Here is a 21,559-nt window from a genome sequence, read left to right on the forward strand (position 1 = left end):
CCCCTTGCAACTCTACAATCCCCCCACACCCTACAACTCCCTCGTTCAGGTGTCTTGCCATCTTCAAAGGAGTCCTCTACCATTTCAGAGCTCCTGCAAGGAGATCCAGCTTGCACTGAAAACGTGAGCATGTACAAAATTTCCATGCTCGCTGCAAAGGAATCTCCTGCAGCTATTAGAAATAAGACATGATGAAACACACAACCCAACCAGAATTGTATTAAATCCGTTTTATTTCAGACAATAGTTTTCAAAACAAGTTTGCCGTGATCCGTCTAGGTATAGTGCACATAGTCCTCTTCTCTGATCCAACAGGAGAAATTGTGTGTGCTCAGCCCAGATTAAAAAATAATAATCGGCCTATCAGCTTTTTGAGAGGCAGAGCAATGGTCTAGAATCTAGACACCCCCCCCCCAAATGTCTTTGTTGTCAAGCAGCTTGACTGGTGAGATTTTAGCAAAGGCTCCCTGCATACACACTGTTAGATCAGAGCATCACAAGTCGGTAACATGATTACAAATAGATATTTCTGTTCTCTGAAGCACTGCTTCACCACACCAAACTATTTTTCAATGAAAAACGTGCTCTGTGCTCTTCTGGCTTTTTCAATGCCATCGAAAGTGAGGGGTCCTTTTGGCATTTCCACCAACGCGTTCTCTGCGTCAAGTATATGCTCTGCTTCACCTGGGGAGAAAAATACGGACATGTGTATATACGTTTGTATATTGTGAGAGCAAAATGATCACAAATCTGCCATTAACTAAGTGTTGTTTGTTTATATTAGATTTATATACTGCTCTCCATTGTAAGATCCCAGGGCGGTTCACAGAATAAAATACAGGATACACCAGACCATAAGACGCACCTAGTTTTTGGAGGAGGAAAACAAGAAAAAAAATATTCTGAATCTCAGAAGCCAGAACAGCAAGGGGGATCGCTGCTTTCGATCCCCCTTGCTGTTCTGGCTTCTGAGATTCAGAATATTTTTTTTCTTGTTTTCCTCCTCTTGCTGTTCTGGCTTCTGGGATAGCTGCGCAGCCTGCATTCGATCCATAAGACGCACACACATTTCCCCTTACTTTTTAGGAGGGAAAAAGTGAGTCTTATAGAGCAAAAAATACGGTAAATAATCAAAACAAAACAGCAAAACAATACCCCACTTCTCACAGACACATTTAAAAGGCTGTAGGATATTAATCAGCCCAAGAACTGGTTGAAGAGGAATGCTTTCGCCTGGCACCTAAAAATATATAATGAAGGCGTGAACCTTCCTGGGGAGAGAATTCCACAAACGGGGAGCCGCTGCAGAGAATATACAATACCTACCTTTCATTCTTTGCAGAAGTGATCCATAACCCATATCATACTGGTAGGCAAGCACAAAACTTAAAGGAACAATTGGAAGGAATAATCCAGGCTTTTTTCTTTTAATCGCCCTGTTTATTAAAAAAAAAAAAGTAAGTAATATCCTAAAGCTTCAAACAAAATAACACATTGAATCATAGCATCATAGAATTGTAGAGTTGGAAAGGGACCGTGAGGGTCATCTAGTCTAACCCCCTTGCAACGTGGGAATCTTTTGTCCAAGGTGGGACTTGAACCCACAACCCGGAGATTAAGAGTCTCATGCACAACCAACTGAGCTCTCCCATTTTGGATATCCTAATGGGATATCTTAATATCTTTTTGTAAACCTCTTATCGAGTTTTGTTTCCTTTTACAATGAAGTGGCATATACATTTAATTAGATAAATAATTAGACAATATTAAGATTTCCCCTTGTTAGCAAGCACTGGATTTAAGAAACCCTTTAGCTTTTTCTTTAGTTTATAGCTCAATTTTGGATAAGTATGGAAGTGATATGGATAAACAAGGTGTGATATTCAATAACGTTTTACTCAAAGTAGTCTCACTGGAATTAATGAACATGACTAAGTTAGGTCCATTACCTTCAATGAATCTACTCGAAGTAAAACTGAACTGAAAGCACCCAAGGTTTTATTTCCTCAGTACCTACTTTTCAAAAAGTCTTGGCTATTTTGTAGTCTAGTATCAGCTTTTAAGTCATCACATTAAGTGCTGTCACACTATCAGATATTGTGAACTACTAACACAGACGTTCCGGTTAATTAGATATATTATAGTGCTGTTATCAATAATGCTGAATGGCAGAGACACCAGAATGCCAATGTTCCTTTGTAAACTTCTAAGTAGCTAAATTATTGTCATCATCACCACCATCAATTTCACTATGAATCACGGTTGGCGTACATGATCAGTAACAATAAGTCAAGTGTGCATTTCTTAGATAAGATAGAATTTGTCTAGGAAAAATGGGAAAGAAAACACAATGGGTTGTATGCAACTATTTTCTACTCATGAGTGGACCCATTAATTTCAATGCGTTTACTCTGAGTGGGACTAGCACTGGATATAATCCAATAAAAACAAGGGGAAGAATTCAACATAGAGCTAAGTATGGACCATGTTGTTTGCCATCATGGACTGTTCGTGCTCTGCTTTCCAGAAAGGATATAGTTGCCGTTCTCTCTCTGATGATAAGAGGCGCCCTTGGAGCAGATGGAGATATTCCTACCCTTTAGCCTGGCTTTTGACATTTGACGTGCATGTTTTCAGAAGCCACTTCAGTTTTATTATTGTAAGGGTTGTTGTTTTTTTAAAAAAATAATCATCAGCTGTATGATCCTAGACAATTGTTTGGAAATAAGGGCCCTTGAAATCAACACTTGCCTACTCACAAGGAAACCGTTTGTTAACATATTTTACATCATGGGAGAAGAGCAGCCTTTTTAACAACATTCATAATTACATTTTATAACAATAAAACGAAGCAGAATAGATCCGTCCATTAGCTTCTCCTTCTCCCAAGTCAAATCCTTTGTCAAACATTGCTGGCTTTGCATGTTTTCTCAAGGGCCAGACTTCCACATTACATTGGAGCTCTGTGTTTGGAGATGTCAGTGTGATTTTCACTTTGTTATACCTGTGATTGGCTCCTCTTAATTTGCATTGGGGCTATGGAGCAGGGGGAGGTAGGATCTGATATTTCCTCACACTGTGACCCTGATCACCAGAACCATTTATAATATTATATACCAGGCATAGGCAAACTCAGCCCTCCAGATGTTTCGGGACTCCCATCATCCCTGACCACAGCTCCTGTTAGCTAGGGATGATGGGAGTTGTAGTCCCAAAACATCTGGAGGGCCGAGTTTGCCTATTCCTGTTATATATAATAGTCTATTTTAATTCCCTTGCTTTTAACATTTTATTATTTTACTGTGTGCCTTTTTGTTTGTATACTGTTGTAAACTGCTGTGATATATTTCTATGATACAGCGGTATATAAATATTTTTTTTAAATGTGTGCAGCGAATGACATCTGCTTGCACAACAGAACCTTCTTCCCTCTCCTCCCTCCATGGACACTCCCTAAGTCCCCCCACCCCAATCCTCCAGAGTAGATTTAGGGGGCACAAGGATAAGGGGAAATCCCATTGCACAAATGGACCTCATTCTGCACGCACACAACAGCTTGGCTGAGTGCCATCCACTGAGCAAAATTCAACTAAGTTATACCCAGAGTAGATGCGCTGGTATTAATGGACCTAACTTAGTCACGTCCATTAATTCCAACAAGTCTACTCTGAGTAAAGCTTAGATGACGGAACACACAGTCTCTCTTGCATTATTCAGAAAAAAGGGGCTGCATACCCAACTGTTAGACCGACAGCAGCAAGTCCGAAAAATGCTCCAAAATAATTGAGAAATTCCCGTGTCCAAGCAACCTGCATAGCCATCTGCCTCTCGCGCATTTGATTTTGCATCAGGAGTTGCCTTTCAAGCTGTAAGTACAAGAAAAAGACAACAATAATTTTATTTGTAAATTTAAGTAACTTTTCTACAGGACAGTTCCTACGTATCTGGCACAAAATGATTTTTGTATTAGTGTATATACTTGTTGTTATGGTTGATATGACCATGACGGGCAAAACAACAAACTACGTAAGGATATATTATTTGTGGCTTAAGAGCAGTTTGTAGTAATATCACAAAAGTAGTGCTTGAATTCTTGAATATGCACTTGCTCCAATTGCTGAACAAGAGGCTTCTTCTCTACTTTAATCTTCCTTTCAATGACTTTTATGTAAGATGACTCTCCCATGCGACCTCTGGGTATAGGGCGGTATATAAATTCAATAAATAAAATAAATACATTAGCTTCTTTTGGGAGTGAAAGGATATGCAGTTAAGACCTTAGTACTTCCTTCTGATTAAGGTTGCGGAACAACAGTTCCCACCACGTAGCACCAAATATCAATTAACACCAAGTAATTGATCTTGTGATGGTGACAGCAGCCACGAAATTAAAAGATGCCTGCTTCTTGGGAGGAAAGCAATGGCAAACCTAGACAGCATCTTAAAAAGTAGAGACATCACCTTGCCAACAAAGGTCCGTATAGTAAAAGCTATGGTTTTCCCAGTAGTGATGTATGGAAGTGAAAGCTGGACCATAAAGAAGGCTGATTGCCAATGAATTGATGCTTTTGAATTATGGTGCTGGAGGAGACTCTTGAGAGTCCCATAGACTGCAAGAAGATCAAACCTCTCCATTCTGAAGGAAATCAGCCCTGAGTGCTCACTGGAAGGACAGATCCTGAAGCTGAGGCTCCAATACTTTGGCCACCTCATGAGAAGAGAAGACTCCCTGGAAAAGACTCTGATGTTGGGAAAGATTGAGGGCACAAGGAGAAGGGGACGACAGAGGACGAGATGGTTGGACAATGTTCTCGAAGCTACTAACATGAGTTTGACCAAACTGCGGGAGGCAGTGGAAGACAGAAGTGCCTGGTGTGCTCTGGTCCATGGGGTCACGAAGAGTCGGACACGACTAAACGACTAAACAACAAAAAAATTGATCTTGTCAGTGCCTGACTGGATAGAAAAGTCTATATTCAAGGAGACAGTGTTGGATTGAGGCAGTTACTCAGAATATATATTGTACAGTCGTATCTTGGATCCCGAACACCTTGTGAGTCGAACGTTTTGGCTCCCGAATGCCGCAAACCCGGAAGTGACTGTTCCGATTTGTGAACATTCTTGGGAACCCAAATGTCTGACGGGGCTTCCGCGGCTTCCGACTGACTGCAGGAACTTCAAATGGACTACTGGAACGGATTCCGTTCGACTTCCGAGCTACGACTGTATATGCCCATGTGTCAAATTGGAATCCTTTAAACTCTTAGAATTTATCATGTCATGAGAACACAGCCATTCTAATGTGTGTAACAGAGTGGTGTGGAAAAAATTTAATGTATGTAGAAGCTTACGTAATCAGTTTGCTAAGAAAAAAGGGAAAATAAGGCTTATGGTTGCCGATAAAGGCGTATGGTTGGGCAGGTTGAACAACAAAGTACACTAATCTTCTTGGCATCTTTGAAATATATTTCTTTTTGTCCACCAAAGATATATAGGCATGTGAACACACTCCACATAGTAGTGTGCCCACACCTGCCCTGAGCCTGTAATAGCAGAAATCTGAAAGAGAACAGGAACAGGAACGAGGGCAGCCAGAGACAAAGACCAGAAACATGGAAGAACCAGCAAGTATGAACTATGCTATATAACCCTGGTCAGGCTCAGAACTTGCAGGCTAAAAATTACCAGAAGGGACTAATCATGTGTAATTCAACCTTGTAATTCTATTAGATTTTATACATGGAGCCTCAAAGATGATGATTATCTAACCCGTAAGCCCACAATGAGGTGCACGAGATCTCTGATTAAGGTATGCCTGCAGAGATATACATTATATGTTCCAACCTCTAGTACCAAAGCAGTGCATAATACTCTTTGTTCTCAAAAGAAACATGCCCCAACAAGGAAGAAAAATTACACCAGCCCACAAGCTGTGTAGGTATCTTCTGTCTCATTGAAACCAATGGTAGGGATTTTTTTTCGTTTTTAAAAAATGACCAAGTACAAAACCAATGGATGCCATTTTCTTATTTAAGCAGAAATATAACAGTGGATGATTCGGTTGCCGTGTCTAAGTTGTGCGGCTGTTCTAGAACTCTTTCAGCAAGGAAATTACTGGTAAGTGTAATATGATATTTCTATTGTTCTTTTGAAGTGTATGATGTGCCCTATTCAGGTGCTCTTTTTAGAGGGGGCAAAAGCACCCAAGCAGAAGCGTGAGTCAGGAGCAATGATCTTTCTAAAACCATCCGCTAGCAAAGGTTATCGTCATCGCTGCGCATTCAGTACATCTTGCTATTTGGTCAAGAGATTGTTGAGCTAAACTGTAGCTGACAACTGCACACACACACACGTATGGTGCTGGTTTCCTGGGTTTGCACTACACAGAAGTGTTATCCACTCCATGGCACTGAAAGCTTCAAGAACAGACCAGTTTGGCCAGTACACTGTCACCGTAACAGCACAGCAAAATGTTGCCTTGTGTGTCCTTGCATGTGCTCCACCACGAAGCTCACGGGGTGACCTTGGGCCAGTCACTTTCTCTCTCTCAGCCTAACCTGCCTCACAGGGTTGTTGTGGCGATGGAAGGAAGACGGGGAGAACCATGTACCACCACCTTGAGCTCCGTGGAGAAAAAGGTGAGATATAAATGGAACAAAAGAAATCCCCGCTTACTTCTGTATCGTTTTATGCTTTAGCAGGGGAGGCTGGAAACCTGTGATCCTCAGGATGTTGGTTGGACCACCAGCTCTCACCTGTATGGCTGCTGTGATGGGAGCTGGCGTTCAACCTCAGGAGGAGCACCGATTCCCAAACCCCTATGTTAGTAGAAAACATTTGCCCTATATTGAAAGCAGTGCAATTTGAACAGCGGCCTCAGTCCTGTATACCTGAAGGAGCGTCTCCACCCCCATCGTTCAGCCCGGACACTGAGATCCAGCGGCGAGGGCCTTCTGGCGATTCCCTCATTGTGAGAAGTGAGGTTACAGGGAACCAGACAGAGGGCCTTCTTGGTAGTGGTGCCCACCCTGTGGAATGCCCTCCCTTCAGATGTGAAGGAAATAAGCAGCTATCTTATCTTTAAAAGACATCTGAAGGCAGCCCTGTTCAGGGAAGTTTTTAATATTTAATGCTGTATTGTTTTTAACACTCGATTGGAAGCCGCCCAGAGTGGCTGGGGAAACTCAGCCAGATGGGCGGGGTATAAATAATAAATTCTTCTTCTTTCTTCTTCTTTCTTCTTCTTCCTACTACTACTACTACTACTACTACTACTACTACTACTATTAAAAGCGGCCGCTGTGGCAGCCTAAGCTTGAAATGTTATCGATTGCACAGTATCCAATATCCAGCATACGGGGTAGAGCCATGCAGCTCCGCCTTCTTATCTGGGACTCTTGCTTCATAACTTTCCCACTTAGGCATAGGGTTTACACTAGCTTCTGTCCTGCAGCACCCATAGACTCTGAAGGCCCGCATAATATATTGCATGAGTCAGAGGGGGGCATGTCCTTTCCTTGTCAGAATGCTCAAAAAGATATTTTGTGTCCTTGGGGCCAGTATAATGGTATTAGTGGTTCCGCCAAGACTGGCGTAAGATTCCATTGCTAGAGCATCTACTGTACAGTGGTACCTCGGGTTATATATGCTTCAGGTTACAGACTCTGCTAACCCAGAAATATTACCTCGGGTTAAGAACTTTGCTTCAGGATGAAAACGAAATACAGAGGTACCTTGGGTTACAGACGCTTCAGGTTACAGATGCTTCAGGTTACAAACTCCGCTAACCCAGAAATAGTACCTCGGGTTAAGAACTTTGCTTCAGGATGAGAACAGAAATTGTGCAGCAGCGGCACAGTGGCAGCAGGAGGCCCCATTAGCTAAGGTGGTGCTTCAGGTTAAGAACAGTTTCAGGTTAAGAACGGACCTCCGCAACCAATTAAGTACTTAACCCGTGGTACCACTGTACTGGGTATGGCGTAGGATCGTTCAAAACAATCATGTTCAAGCAAACAACATTTCTTACTTTGATAAAATACTATGCATCTGTGAATAGACTGTATTCATTGGTATAGTTGTTCAGACTGTTGGGTCCACCCAACAGAGGGTCCAACAGTTGCTGTATGTTCTGTAGAGGGAAATGAAGGGCAGATGGGGCTCATCAACCTGAGAAGGTAGCCCATCTAGGAGAAGGAAAACTCTGATCCTAACGCTCCACTGCTATAATGGTCTCTGGCAGGCGAGCAGCCTGATAAAGCAGCAAAGAATCTCTGTCAGTTTTATACAAGTTTATTTAAAAGAAAAACACATTCAGAGCATGGCAATCTGCCTGCTCTCATTAATCTAGTTGCTCAGTCTGATTTATCGTTCCTCCCCCAACAGGAAGAACACCCAAATCCCACCTTTTGTCTCCTTCCCTTCCGTTGCTCTTGGAGCCTCTCTAATCTCCTTGTTTTGGGACTGCAGGGCTGAGCTACCTCTTCCTCAGAAGACTCAGCCTCTGACACCCTCTTACCTGCTGGTTGCCTGGCAACGCCTTGGCCAACATCCAACTCTTCCACCCCTTGGGAACTAACCGCTTCTTCCCTGAAAAGGAGGGGCCCTGGGCTGTTCGGTCTAAAATAAGACAGACAGCTCTCATCTACAGAGGCAGCCTCTTCCTCACTCAGCTCAATTTCCAAGGCTGACTCTCCTGGTGTGCTGGGGGGGGGCACATTCCTGACAACTGCTTTACAGGATGTCTTTGGGAGAGGAGAAGGCTAAGAAGCAAACCCTACACAACTCCAGAGTGGAGTTCCTAAGATGGTTGGATTGGGCTTTGTACGCCTCCTTCCAGCAACACCTGGAGCCAAGCTGGTGCCAAACGTATTGCTCTGCTTTCCTTTGGACCACATCAGTGACGCCGAGAGGAGGGGTCTTGTCATTTGGGCAGCCCCTCCATACACACTGCCCAGGCTTGTGCTCTGGGGAGGTAACTTTGGTGCTGCTAATGTAGCGGTTTGACTCCCCCACCCCCCACCGGAGGCACACTCCATTGTCTCTCAAGACAACTTGTCCAAATTCTAACTACAGAAAAGCTACATTTGGATGCCTGGATTTTCAATAGGCAAACATTGCCATATAAATTCAGAAAAATCACCTAATTCACTTCATTTATCTTGTGTTTAAAAAAAAAACATAGAAAAAGATACAAGGTAATGCTGGGATGTTTTGCCTGAAGCTAAAATAAAATTAGTTATAAAAGTTTTCACTACCAGTTCTCTTTGCCAGCACTACCATTTTTAATCCACAAACTAAATGGAAAATTGCATTTGTCCACATAGATTAAGCTACAGCAAGACACCTGCAAGATAGTTATGACTTTTTTCATATTAGGCCTATATGTATATATACACATTCCCACATTTGACAAATTATTAAATGCCAAAATTTGTAAGCCATATGCAAAACTTGCAAATAATTTTAAACAGCGCATTTCCACAGGCAAAAGAGATGAACAACAAAGAACACCCTGCAGACTTTCTAATAAATGCTTTTTGGTCTCCAGCATTGGAAATTAGCACCTGCCTGTGTTTACTCTAGGATAAACTTCATAAAGTAATTTTGAATCCCACATACCATTTTTAAATACAGTCGTACCTTGGTTGTTGAACGGAATCCGTTCCGGAAGTCTGTTTGACTTCCAAAAACATTCAACAACCAAAGTGAAGCTTCCGATTGGCTGCAGGAGCTTCCTGCACATAATCGGAAGCTGTGTCAGACGTTCACCTTCCAAAGAACGTTTGCAAACCGGAACATTCACTTCCGGGTTTGCGGCATTCGGGAGCCAAAACGTTTGACTCGGAAGGCGTTTGGCTTCCAAGGTACAACTGTAGTTGCTGTTCTCAAGCTTACAGATTATACAGTGGTACCTTGGGTTAAGTACTTAATTCGTTCCGGAGGTCTGTTCTTAACCTGAAACTGTTCTTAATCTGAAGCACCACTTTAGCTAATGGGGCCTCCTGCTGCTGCTGCGCCGCCGGAGAACAAATTCTGTTCTCATGCTGAAGCAAAGTTCTTAACCTGAAGCACGATTTTTGGGTTAGCGGAGTCTGTAACCTGAAGCATATGTAACCCAAGGTACCACTGTACTGTAATTTACGATATCCAGAGAACTGGGTTTGAAAAAAGACAAGGGCTGGACCACCATTTTAAAATATATTCCTTTTATTTTAGGCACATTGGTGCTGATTTTCCCACAACCCACTCCTGAAAAGGGCTCCAAACTATGCAGTTAAGATGATGATATAAAGTTATTTCCAGTTCAACTGAGTCTAAGGGAGGGGTAAAAATGGGAAGGGAGGACAGGAGAGAAAAAGTCGCCCATCTCCTGTCATGGCTGCAGCTAGCAGCGGGGCCTTAGATGTGGTGGCTGCTCTCCCTCAGAAACTTCCACCACCCCAGAACGGCTCTCTTAGAATTTTGATCAAATCATGAGACTGCAAGGGTATATTTTTTATGTTACACTTAATAGTGGGGAAATCACCCTGATAGTCTAAATACATCCTTAAAGGTCATACATTTTTTGCAACAGTTCAACTAAAATATAAGCTATTAAATGTTGAAGTTAGAGGAGTTTCTTAAGATTTATAACAACGAAAACTCCAGCCTTCTCCTGCTACTCCTAAATTTTTAAAAAATAGTTACCAAGACCCTTTTGTCTACTATATTGACATAATTATCTTAATCAAGCACTAGAAATGTAGTAACAGAAATACATACTATCATCATATTCTGCAAACAAAAGCATCCTTTACGTAATTCAGGAACATATTAGTGGTCCTTAGCTAGAGAAAAGTGCAAAATCTCCTGGAATAACCATGTTTTACAGTCTTGTGCCCTTTGGACTTAATATAGGGCATCCTATTTGACTTAAGTTAGCCATTACTAACAAGTTAAACATCAGGAAAAAATTTCTGGCAGCGAGAGCCATTCAACAGTAGAACGGTCTCCCTCGGGAGGTTGTGGACTCTCCTTTCCTGGAGGTTTTTAAACAGAGGTTGCATGGCTATCTGTCATGGATGCTTTAGCCGAGATTCCTACATTGCAGGGGGTTAGACTAGATGGCCTCTGGGGACCCTTCAAACTCTAAGATTATAAGCCCTATGGATTTCAGTGTGTCTATGCAAAATCCACAGATCCAGCCCAATGTTGCAAACGTGCAGTAGGTTAATCTTCTGTACACCTTACGGTCTTCAAACAAAAACATCTTGGAGGTCCCGGACCACAGAGAGGTTAGGCTGGCCTCAGCCAGAGCCAGAGCCAGGGCTTTTTTGGCTGTGGCTCCAATCTGGTGGAACACTCTGTCACAAGAGACTAGGGCCCTGTGGGACTTGACATCTTTCTGCAGGGCCTGCAAGACAGAGCTGTTCCACCAGGCCTTTGGCCAGGGCACAGCCTGACCCCCTCCTTTGGCAATTCTCACGGAACTCTAGCCCAATGGTTGCCATTAATCCGATTTGAATTGATTTTATAATGAAATGATTTTAGTATATTGGATCATTTTACTGTTGTTAGCCGCTCTGAGCCCAGCTTTGGCTGGGGAGGGCGGGATATAAATAAAATATTATTATTATTATTATTATTATTATTATTATTATTATTATTACGTATCCTTACTCAAATATAGTTGCCATTAATATGAAATCTGGGATCAACTCTGCAGCTCATTATATAGTACTGGACAAGGCAATTTATTAGGTTCACAATTTACATCCTCTTTCACTGAAATCTTGGATGTGTGAGGGGGAGGGCAGGTGGCGAGAGAAATCAGAACATGAGTAACATAGTGGTTAGCAATGAGATAAAATCATTATCCAAGCTTCTTTCGGTGTGCTTACATGTTTAACAGCCGGTGCACTGCGAAGTGCTACTAACAGAAAATGTAATGTTCTTATTTCCTCAGAGAAGTTTTAAATTTCATAGGACACCCACCCGCCCTTATGCCAAAGGCACGATTCTCCTTCATTATAACTTCACAGTGTCACTGTCTGTTAGGATGAAGCTAACAGCTATGTGTTAAACCGGTGTAATTCCCATTATAGTCAGGAAACAGGAAGCACGTATCTTCTCTCATGCTTGCCCCAACATTTACTATTATATTCTTCAGCTACAACCCAAACGAAACACTGTGTGCGATTTTTAACAAGTCAACCTCTTTAGTCATATGGCAATAAGATACATGGCAAAAACATTTCAGTAGCTGATATTTTGTGACAACTGAAAGTGACACATCTAATTTAGTGGAAGACACCCAAGCAGAATTTATTGTCATTAAGTCATTTATCCATCTAACTTCTATGATTCTTTAGTACATATCTTTCTGCAGACATTAAAAAACAACAACAATGAACTGCAACATCAGTTACTCTTATTTTCTAACCATCTAGCCTCTCACTGGAAACAACACCCCTCTAATTCATTACTTTTGTTTGCTCGGGGGCTTCCCATAAACATCTGGTTGGCCACTGCTGGACTGGATGTACCTTGGCCTGATCCTGCAATGCTCTTCTTATCAAGGGACAACACTTGTCATAAGGAAGACTAATAAAAGCTTTCGGACATGGAGCTAAAGCGCCCCCTCCCTAGCTATTTATTTTTTTATATGCCCTTACATGCCACATGGCAATGTCACATCTTACTTAAGAGTACTTTAAGTGCTACAATCTCCTGGAAAAAGCCAGGCTTGGATTATACAAATACCACTGTTAAAACTAGGCAGAATATCATTCAGCTAAACTAGGAGCGTAAAATATTCTGTATTTTGGACCACATACTTTAAACTCTTCTGCCTCCAAGAGAGCCCCAAGGACTACTTTAAGGGAAGAAAATTTTATTTTGAAGACAAATTGCACCAGCAAGTTTAGAATGTGATTCTGGAAGCAGAGAATACGTAAACAAGCACTGCAGAGGTTTTCCCCCCCCTTAAAATAAACAACAACACGCAATTATCTCGGATATATTTGTATTACTTAAGTGTTCTGAAGCCGCACAGCAATGTATTATATTAACAGTAAGGTCTTCAGGATAAGACAATCCGATAACCTAATCAGATTTGCCAAGGAAGACAAAGACAAAATTAAATTCTACATGACAGATTAATAAGATCTGCAGGAAAACAGGATCCTTTATTACCTTCCTGTTCTTTAACCTGCTTCCTGTTCTCCTACTGGGAAGGTGGGGGGGGGCAGGTAATGTAAGATTCTCTTCCATTCACCCCCACTGTCAACTTTCCTCCCTCCCATCTGCTGGTCTTCACTGGGATCTTAACTTTAGGGCTGCAATGAGGGTGCAGACAGAAAAGAACGAAAACTATTTGTTCTTTTCTCTACACCACAGGTCTCTCTCAACTCCCAGCTCTCACTCCTCTTTCTTCATTCAGGTGTACGTATGCATCACACAAACAAATTTACTGTGTGATCCTAAACATGCCTACTCAGAAGTAAGCCCCGTTTAGTTCAATGAGACATACTCCCAGGTAAGTGGGTAGAGGACTGCAAGAAGGCACCTTGGCAGTTCCAAGGTGCATTTGTCTGGGAACAAATTATCTAATCCATATTTTCACTTCAGTTCCCAGCACCACATATGAGATGCATATCATTGTGGGGTAACCAATGCTGTATGCACAGTATAAAATCATTGCATTGCTACATGCTCTGTAATATAACAACCAACCTGAAGTCGAGAGTTCATGAGCATAAACTCCTGTTGACTCTTTAGGTTTTCATTCACAGACTTCGAAAATATGAAACCCATTTTGACCTAAATGGAGATAATATATACATATTTGCAACGATCATTAACACTGTTGAAATTTGAGCTACAAGTATTATTTTTCCTCCCATAAAGAAATGACTCTGTAATAAAACACACCAACCGTGCCAAATCTAACACTTGAGAAAACTACTTATTCAACCTTTGCACGTTATTGTCAACACTTCTCTTTATTTGTCATTTTATTGACACTAGCCCATCCAGAGAGGCAGTAGCCTGAAATTACATAGTAGGAAATGTGGGAAGCCTTGCTGTGGATCCCCAGCCTTGGCGCCCTCCAGATATTTGTTGGACTCGGATTCCCTTCAACCCCAGACAGCATAGCCAACAGCCAAGGGTGATGGGAGTTCAAAACACCTGGAGGGCACCAGGTTGGAGAAGCCTGTCCAAGAAGAAGGCTTTCTACAGTCTCAGGGTGGTAGAGGCAACTCAATCCTGGAGGTGGGGGGGAAATATACATCACCTACCCACCCACACAAGTCCTGAAAAGTAATTGGGGGGCGGGGAGCTGTACCCAAATGGCAGGGTATCTGTGGGGTGTGTGTATTCACCCCTCCTGCAACAAAAATAACATATATGTATATGTATGTGTGTGTGTGTGTGTTGTTTTATATACATATATACTGTATATGAGTACGTGCATTATTTTATATATATTTATAGTGGTACCTTGGTTTAAGAACAGCCCTGTTTACGAACAATTCGGTTTACGAACTCCGCAAAACCGGAAGTGGTGTCCCGGTTTGAGAACTTTACCTCTGTCTAAGAACAGAATCCGAACTGTGGAAGGGCACCGGCGGCGGGAGGCCTCATTAGGGAAAGTGCGTCTCGGTTTAAGAATGGTTTTGGTTTAAGAACGGACTTCAGGAATGGATTAAGTTCATAAACCGAGGTACCACTGTATACTGTATGTGTGCGTTGTTTTATATATGTGTGTGTGTTGTTATATACGTGTCTGTGTGTGTTGTTGTTGTTATTATGTGTTACAGGTAGGTAGCCGTGTTGGTCTGCCGTAGTCGAAATAAATAATATAAAAAATAATAATAAATCCTTCCAGTAGCACCTTAGCGACCAACTAAGTTTGTTACTGGTATGAGCTTTCGTGTGCATGAAGTGTGCATGCACACGAAAGCTCATACCAATAACAAACTTGTTGTTGTTGTTGTTGTTGTGTGTGGTTGTTGTTGTTTTTGTTGCAGGAGGGGAGAATAACAATACAGGGTGCAGAAGCGCTCCAGGTCCGAACGCTCCACACTCGCAGCAGCAGCAGCAGCTCCAACCCGCCCCGTATTCCGCCAAGGCCAAAGCGGGCAGCCCTGGAGAGCAGGCGCTGCAGAGACGCCACCCCCCACCCCCCACCCCCCGGCGCTGCCCCATGGAAGCTTCCTCCCGCCCCTTCTCCTCCTCCTCCCTAGACCCTCGCCCCCTCCTCCTCCCCCTTACCTGCCGCCTTCGCGGCCTCCCCTCCTCAGCGGCCTCCCTGCGTCAGCCCGGCCAGGCTCTCCCTCCTCTCCGCCCGAGCAGACTTTGCGCCTGCCTACCAAGGCACGCTTGTTTGGGGGGAAGCTGTCCGCGGGCCAGGAAGCGATGGGGCGTCATTTCCGGGCACGTTTCCTCCTCCTCCTCCTCCTCCTCCTCCTCCTCCTCTCTATTTCTTCTGCTGCTGCTGTTTCTTGAGCGGCCGACAGGCTTTTTGCCCGAAGTTTGGCATAAGTGGCCCCGTCTCTCGTCCTGACCTGTTGTTTGTACGGACTGTTGTGTATCTTCTAGGAATCCTAGCAGGAGTGGGAAGGGGCCACCAGGGTCATCCAGTCCAGCCCCCCCCCCCGCGATTCAGGAATCTTCGGCCCAACGTGGGACTCGAACCCAGGACCCTGAGATGAAGAGTCTCGTGCTCCACCGACTGGAGCTGTGGGAATCTTTCAATAAAAATAAATAAATGGGGAACGATTTCGGGGGGGGGGGTGTGGAAACTGCGGGAGGGAATGAGAGGGTGGGAGCCCCTCTTTTTTTATTTGCAAAATAATAATAATGATCACACACATAGGGTTGCTAGGCCAGGCCAGGCCTGCGTGTTGTGTTGTGTTGTGTTGTGTTGTGTTGTGTTGTGTTGTGTTGTGTTGTGTTGTGTTGTGTTGTGATGCTGTGATGTTATTCCCCAGCTACTGTTTAGGGGGCACATTTATGGGGAGTAAGCCCCGTTATCTTTCAGGCTTGCTTCTGAGTAAAGCTCGGGCTGTGAGGCTGCAATCCGTAAGCTTACTCACAAGCAAGGCCCATTTAATTTAATTCAGGGGTTGTAGGTGGGGGTGGGGAAATGTGTGTAAAAGAAGAGGCAAAGCTCTTCTACTTCGGGTAAAGGTAAAGATAAAGAGACCCCTGGCTGTTAGGTCCAGTCATGACCGACTCTGGGGTTGCGGCGCTCATCTCGCTTTACTGGCCGAGGGAGCCGGCATACAGCTTCTGGGTCATGTGGCCAGCATGACTAAGCTGCTTATGGAGAACCCGAGCAGCGCACGGAAACACTGTTTACCTTCCCACCAGAGCAGTACCTATTTATCTACTTGCACTTTGACGTGCTTTCAAACTGCTAGGTGTGCAGGAGTAGGGACCGAGCAACGGGAGCTCACCCCATCGCGGGGATTCGAACCACCGACCTGATCGGCAAGCTCTAGGCTCTGTGGTTTAACCCACAGTGTCACCCGCATCCCATTCTACTTCGGATATACCCTAACTGGCCAAATGAAGTGTTCTGTTCAGCAAAGGGACTTTTCCTCAGCCCCAGCCAGGATGGCCGATGGACAGGTGTACTGCTTTATTGGCTGAAACCAAAAGTGCATTCATTTAAAGCGCATGAGTTTCCCCAAAGAATTCTGAAAATTGTAGTTTCCCCTTCCAAGGCCTACAGCTCCCAGCACTTCTTAACAAACGGCAGTCCCCAGGACACTTTGGGGGAAATTGTGTGCTTCAAATGTGTGTTGAACGCATTTTAAATGCATGGTGTAGATCCAGCAGAAGTGTGAGAAATATATTTTAAATGCATGCATTTCGTACACCAAATCAGTACGGAAGTGGCTTTCCAGCTGCAAAAGGGACCAGAAACTAGATAAAACATGAAATCTTTAATTCTTTAGGTCAGATGCCCTGGATCAATAACATTGTAGTATATAGTTGTAAATTGCATGTATGCGAGACTATTCAAGATGCTAATTTAGTTTATATGCCTAGTCTCTTTAAAGTTTTGTGTTGTTATTGTTGTTGTTAATGAACTCACCTATGCACAGGCCTATAAAGTATTCCATTGCTTCCTTGAAAGTAAATGACACAGACCTTGTACTTATTATACACCAGATGGCACTATTTCTTTTCCATTGTGCTGCAGATCAGCTACTAGACAACTGAAATGTGCATGGTGATGGCTTCCAGGTTTTTAAAATCTATATAGGGCCACATCCGTATTATAATTTAAAGCACTATTATACTGCTTCAACCACTGTGGCTTCTTTCAAAGAACCCTGGAAATTGTAGTTTGTTAAGGTAGGGTTGCCATTCAAAAAGGAAAAACCAGTATTCCACCTTTGAAACCCCAGTAAGGCAGCCCTAAGTTAAGCGTGCTGAGAACTCTGTGAATTTTAGCTCTGTGAGGCAAATGGGGGTCTCCTAAGAACTCTGTTCAAAGGAACTCCTCTGGCCCCCATGCTACTTCTAATTTTTGATTCTAGTGTATTATTTATTCTTTAAGTGACTTTAAAGTTCTAATTCTCTTTTGTAACTGCTAGGTTACCCTTTCCATACTTCTGGTGCCCCCCCCCTATCGAATATCTTAATATACTGTCTTTCTGTGGTACTCATTCTAGCACAACCTATTTCCCTTTCCTTGTGTTAGGCCTGTTCCTTACTAATATATTTGCTCACCAGAGCCAAAGATTTGATGCAGGGCAAACAAGGATAATGCCCTGATAGTTTTTGTCTTCATTTTAACTCAGCAGTGATGGGCTCCAGATTTGATCAGAGCAACATCAGCAGGATGCGAAGAGGGTGCTTAATCCTTGCCCTATGGGCCGTTTCCCCAGTCAATATGGTTCCATAAAACTGCTTTTGTTCTGTAAAGTTTAAGGCCATAGGATTGCACATATTAATTCTTCCTCCTCTTTGGCTTCTTGCATACTCCTAACATCTGCAGTGACGGATGGAAGAGACAGTGGCGGAGGAAGAGGAGTGCGGGGGGAGTGCACTGCCCCTGGCATCGCGATCCCAGTGGGGTGCTATCGTGACTGCGCTGGGTGCCACGCCCCCACAGGTATCACACCACGCCCCCAGGACATGCGCCAGCCTCGCCCCCGCCTGCTCTCCACCCGCCGGTGTCGGAGCATGAAGCTCCGCCACTGGCTAGAGAAGAAGAGAAACTGAAGGTTCTGTTGTGCAAATTAATTTCCTTACAGCAGCAGCCATTTTTGGCATAAGGGCTCTTGTCGGGGTCCCAGAGTCGTCCTGCCTCCTTCCCAAAGCCGAGTATATTAATGATGATGTATGCTTTATGGTCAGGAAGGAGTATGTGCACGTGTTGAATTTCACATGCAAGTGTGACATGAACTAGCAAATTTTTTAGTTGTAAGCTTCTAGTGAAGTATTACTTCACAAATAGTTTCTTCATGAGACATGCAATATTGCACAGTCATGATTTCTTCTTCGTATTACTTTCTGTTTCTAACTGCAATTGCCAGTAAAGCTCCAACATTCTTTGGAATAAATTTCCCCAGAGTAGCTTCCTGGAGTTTGCCTATTTATAAAATAATTTCAGTTTCGTGTTTTTTTATCAAAAAAACAAAAAAATATTTGCAAGCAGCACAAGTCACTGAAGGCTCAGCAACTAAAGCTGCCATCCTACCAATATTTAGGAGTTGGCAGCATCACTTTATAAACCCTAGTTCAACTTGTGAGTAAAAATAGAATTTGTGTTTCCCTTTGGAAAATTAGGCCCAGCAGAGACTGTGGTGTCTTTATGATATATGGTTTATTTATACATATATACAACCTCAGCCTAAGATGGAGGGGTTCACAGCATTGCACCCCAAAATAATATTGCTTCTTCCGTAGCCACAGCCTTGGGTTCCAGCAGCGATCAGCCACAGCTCTCTGAGATTGCTGTGCAACTTGCCTTGCTTGTAAGTCACATCCCTCCTAAGTCCAACTGCTCTAAGCTAAGCTTTATCTGACCTGCTGGGACTGACTTGCTGGGAGCCTGTAGGGCCCGGCCCTGCCTCTTTCCACCTGGCTTGCGGTGGGGCCTGGCGGGCTCCATAAAGGACTGCTGCTGCTGCTACTCGACAGAGATGGATCCTTTTAAAAATTGTTTTTATTTAAAATTGTTTTTATTTTTTATCTATGTCATTTTAAATTGTCACTGACATTAATGTTGTATTTTTTAGTTTTAGATTTTATGATTTATGTGGAAATTGTTTTCCATTTGGTTGTGTACCTTTTGATGTGTTTTATTTATTGTTTATGACTTTTGTGAAGTTAGAAATTATGTAAATCTTGTCATGCTGTAAGCCGCCTTGAGCGTTGTTTTTACTATGGAAAGGTGGCATACAAATGATGATGATGATCATCTCCTGAGGGAGTCGGGTTCTATTCATTTGCCTTTTCACACCTAGTCCTTTGATCCTGTGTAATCTCAATGGCCCATTCACCTCACAAGGAAATTAGCTGGCCTTAATTAGACCAAACTGCGGGAGGCAGTGGAAGACAGGAGTGCCTGGCGTGCTCTGGTCCATGGGGTCGGACACGACTAAACAACAACAACAACAATAACAATTAGCTTTTCGAGGGACGCGTGTGGCGCTGTGGGTTAAACCACAGAGCCTAGGACTTGCCGATCAGAAGGTCGGCGGTTTGAATCCCTGCGACCGGGTGAGCTCCCGTTGTTCGGTCCCTGCTCCTGCCAACCTAGCAGTTCGAAAGCACACCAGAGTGCAAGTAGATAAATAGGTACCGCTCCGGCAGGAAGGTAAACGGCATTTCCGTGCGCTGCTCTGGTTTCACCAGAAGTGGCTTAGTCATGCTGGCCACATGACCCGGAAGCTGTCTGCGGATAAACGCCGGCTCCCTCGGCCAATAAAGTGAGATGAGCACCGCAACCCCAGAGTCGGTCATGACTGGACCCAATGGTCAGGGGTCCCTTTACCTTTAATTAGCTTTTCACACTTCTTGATTCCCTAGGATTAAACAGGTGTCTGATACAGTGGTACCTCAGTTTTCAAACGTAATCCGTTCCGGAAGTCCATTCGAGTTCCGAAACTTTCAAAAAACCAAAAACTGAAAGTGGAAGCCTCAAAACGGAAGCCTCAATATGGAAAACTCAAAATGGAAGTCATGTTTCCTGTTTGACTTCCGAGGCATGTTCGAAAACTGAGGCACGCACTTCTGGGTTTTTGGTGGTCAAGTTCTGAAACATTCGACTATGGAGGCGTTCGAAAACCAAGGTACCACTGTACACAGTTTAGTCTGATAGTGCATCTGCTTATATATTGCTAGAAACAGAATGCATGGACATTGGCTGGATTGGAAAAATTAACAGAGAGACTACGTGATACATTGAGCAATACAAGAGACGTAGGCTACTTCATTGAAATTTGGCATCCTCTTAAAAAAATATCCCATTGATAACCCTGAAGAATGACATCTACCATAAACATAAACTGGACTTTGGGAAAACTTACTGTAATTCACTGACCTGGGGTGGGGTGGGGTGGAGATGGTAACTTGGGATGAGCCAGGGACTTTTCATAATTGTGTTTATACACTGAAAAGCAATAAAACCTCTTACAAAAAGAAAGACTTGTCATTTGCTAACTTGGGTTTTGTCCTTCCCTTTAAAAGCTCTGAGGCTGCACCTGCAACAAGAGAAACAATGGGTTGTACTAAGACCTTAAAGAGCAGCCAACATCTTTAGATATCAAGCCAAACTTTCAATCCTGTCCCTGCTACTTGGGAGTTAGACCCAGCAAAGGGTTTTTGTTTTTTTTTTTAAATTTTTATTAAACAATTTCTACATACCAAATTATCAAACCATATAATCACATACATTATTTACCCCCTTTCCCCCCTCCCAACCCCCCAACCCCCCACCAAGGACTTCCCTCAGCTCCTCTCTCTGATTTCTCTGTACGTATTTTTCTCTGCGTGTTACAAAATTGTACTTATCCTTACATTATCTATCCATCACATTATCAACCAATGAATTTTTGTATGTTTATTCAAAACCTGCCAATTCATTTTGTTGCCTTTTTAAATAATTTGTAAAAAGTTCCCATTCCTCCTTGGTGTCACAGTTGTCCTTGTCTCGCAATTTATAAGTCAATTTGGCCAGTTCTGCATAATTCATCAATTTCTCTTGCCGCTGTTCTTTTGTCAGGATTTCCTCAATCTTCCATCCTTGTGCTATCAAGACTCTTGCTGCTGTTGTAGCATACATAAATAAATTCTTTATTTTCCTTGTCCTACAATCCCTAACAAAAATGCTTCTGGTTTTTTTTACAAATGTCATTTTAAACATTTTTTCAATTCATTGTATATCATTGTAATTTTTTTTAACTTCTCTACGCTCCCACCATAGACCCATCAAAGGGTTTTGATGCGTCATAGCTGACATTCAGCAAATGGGGAAGAGAATCTGCCCAGCAATTCTTCAGCCAGGACTGAGCCCATGCACACTGCATGCGAATACAGTATTCTCTCATGCAGG

The 21,559-nt window shown here is 43.1% G+C and overlaps 1 protein-coding gene across 1 annotated transcript; it reads right to left on the reverse strand.

The window, feature by feature from the left end:
* Window positions 1-285: 285 nt before the first annotated feature.
* On the reverse strand, window positions 286-15,399 carry PLGRKT (plasminogen receptor with a C-terminal lysine). The gene is made up of 5 exons (XM_080987979.1): window positions 15,256-15,399; window positions 13,714-13,800; window positions 3,736-3,866; window positions 1,327-1,436; window positions 286-684 (listed from the first exon to the last, which is right to left on the reverse strand). Exons 2-5 carry the CDS (start codon window positions 13,792-13,794, stop codon window positions 563-565), a joined length of 444 nt encoding a protein of 147 aa, XP_080844105.1. The 5' UTR covers window positions 13,795-13,800; window positions 15,256-15,399; the 3' UTR covers window positions 286-562.
* Window positions 15,400-21,559: the final 6,160 nt, after the last annotated feature.

Source organism: Podarcis pityusensis (assembly GCF_964106645.2).
Source record: "Podarcis pityusensis genome assembly, chromosome: 17".
NCBI lineage: Eukaryota > Metazoa > Chordata > Lepidosauria > Squamata > Lacertidae > Podarcis > Podarcis pityusensis.

Excerpts from the sequence above, each read along its gene's own strand:
- PLGRKT (XM_080987979.1), bottom strand. The coding sequence starts at position 13,794 with ATGGGTTTCATATTTTCGAAGTCTGTGAATGAAAACCTAAAGAGTCAA. Across the intron at positions 1,437-3,735 it reads GCTGTCGGTCTAACAGTTGG|GGCGATTAAAAGAAAAAAGC; the intron begins GTATGCAGCCCC and ends TTTAATAAACAG. Across the intron at positions 685-1,326 it reads ACTTCTGCAAAGAATGAAAG|GTGAAGCAGAGCATATACTT; the intron begins GTAGGTATTGTA and ends TTTTCTCCCCAG.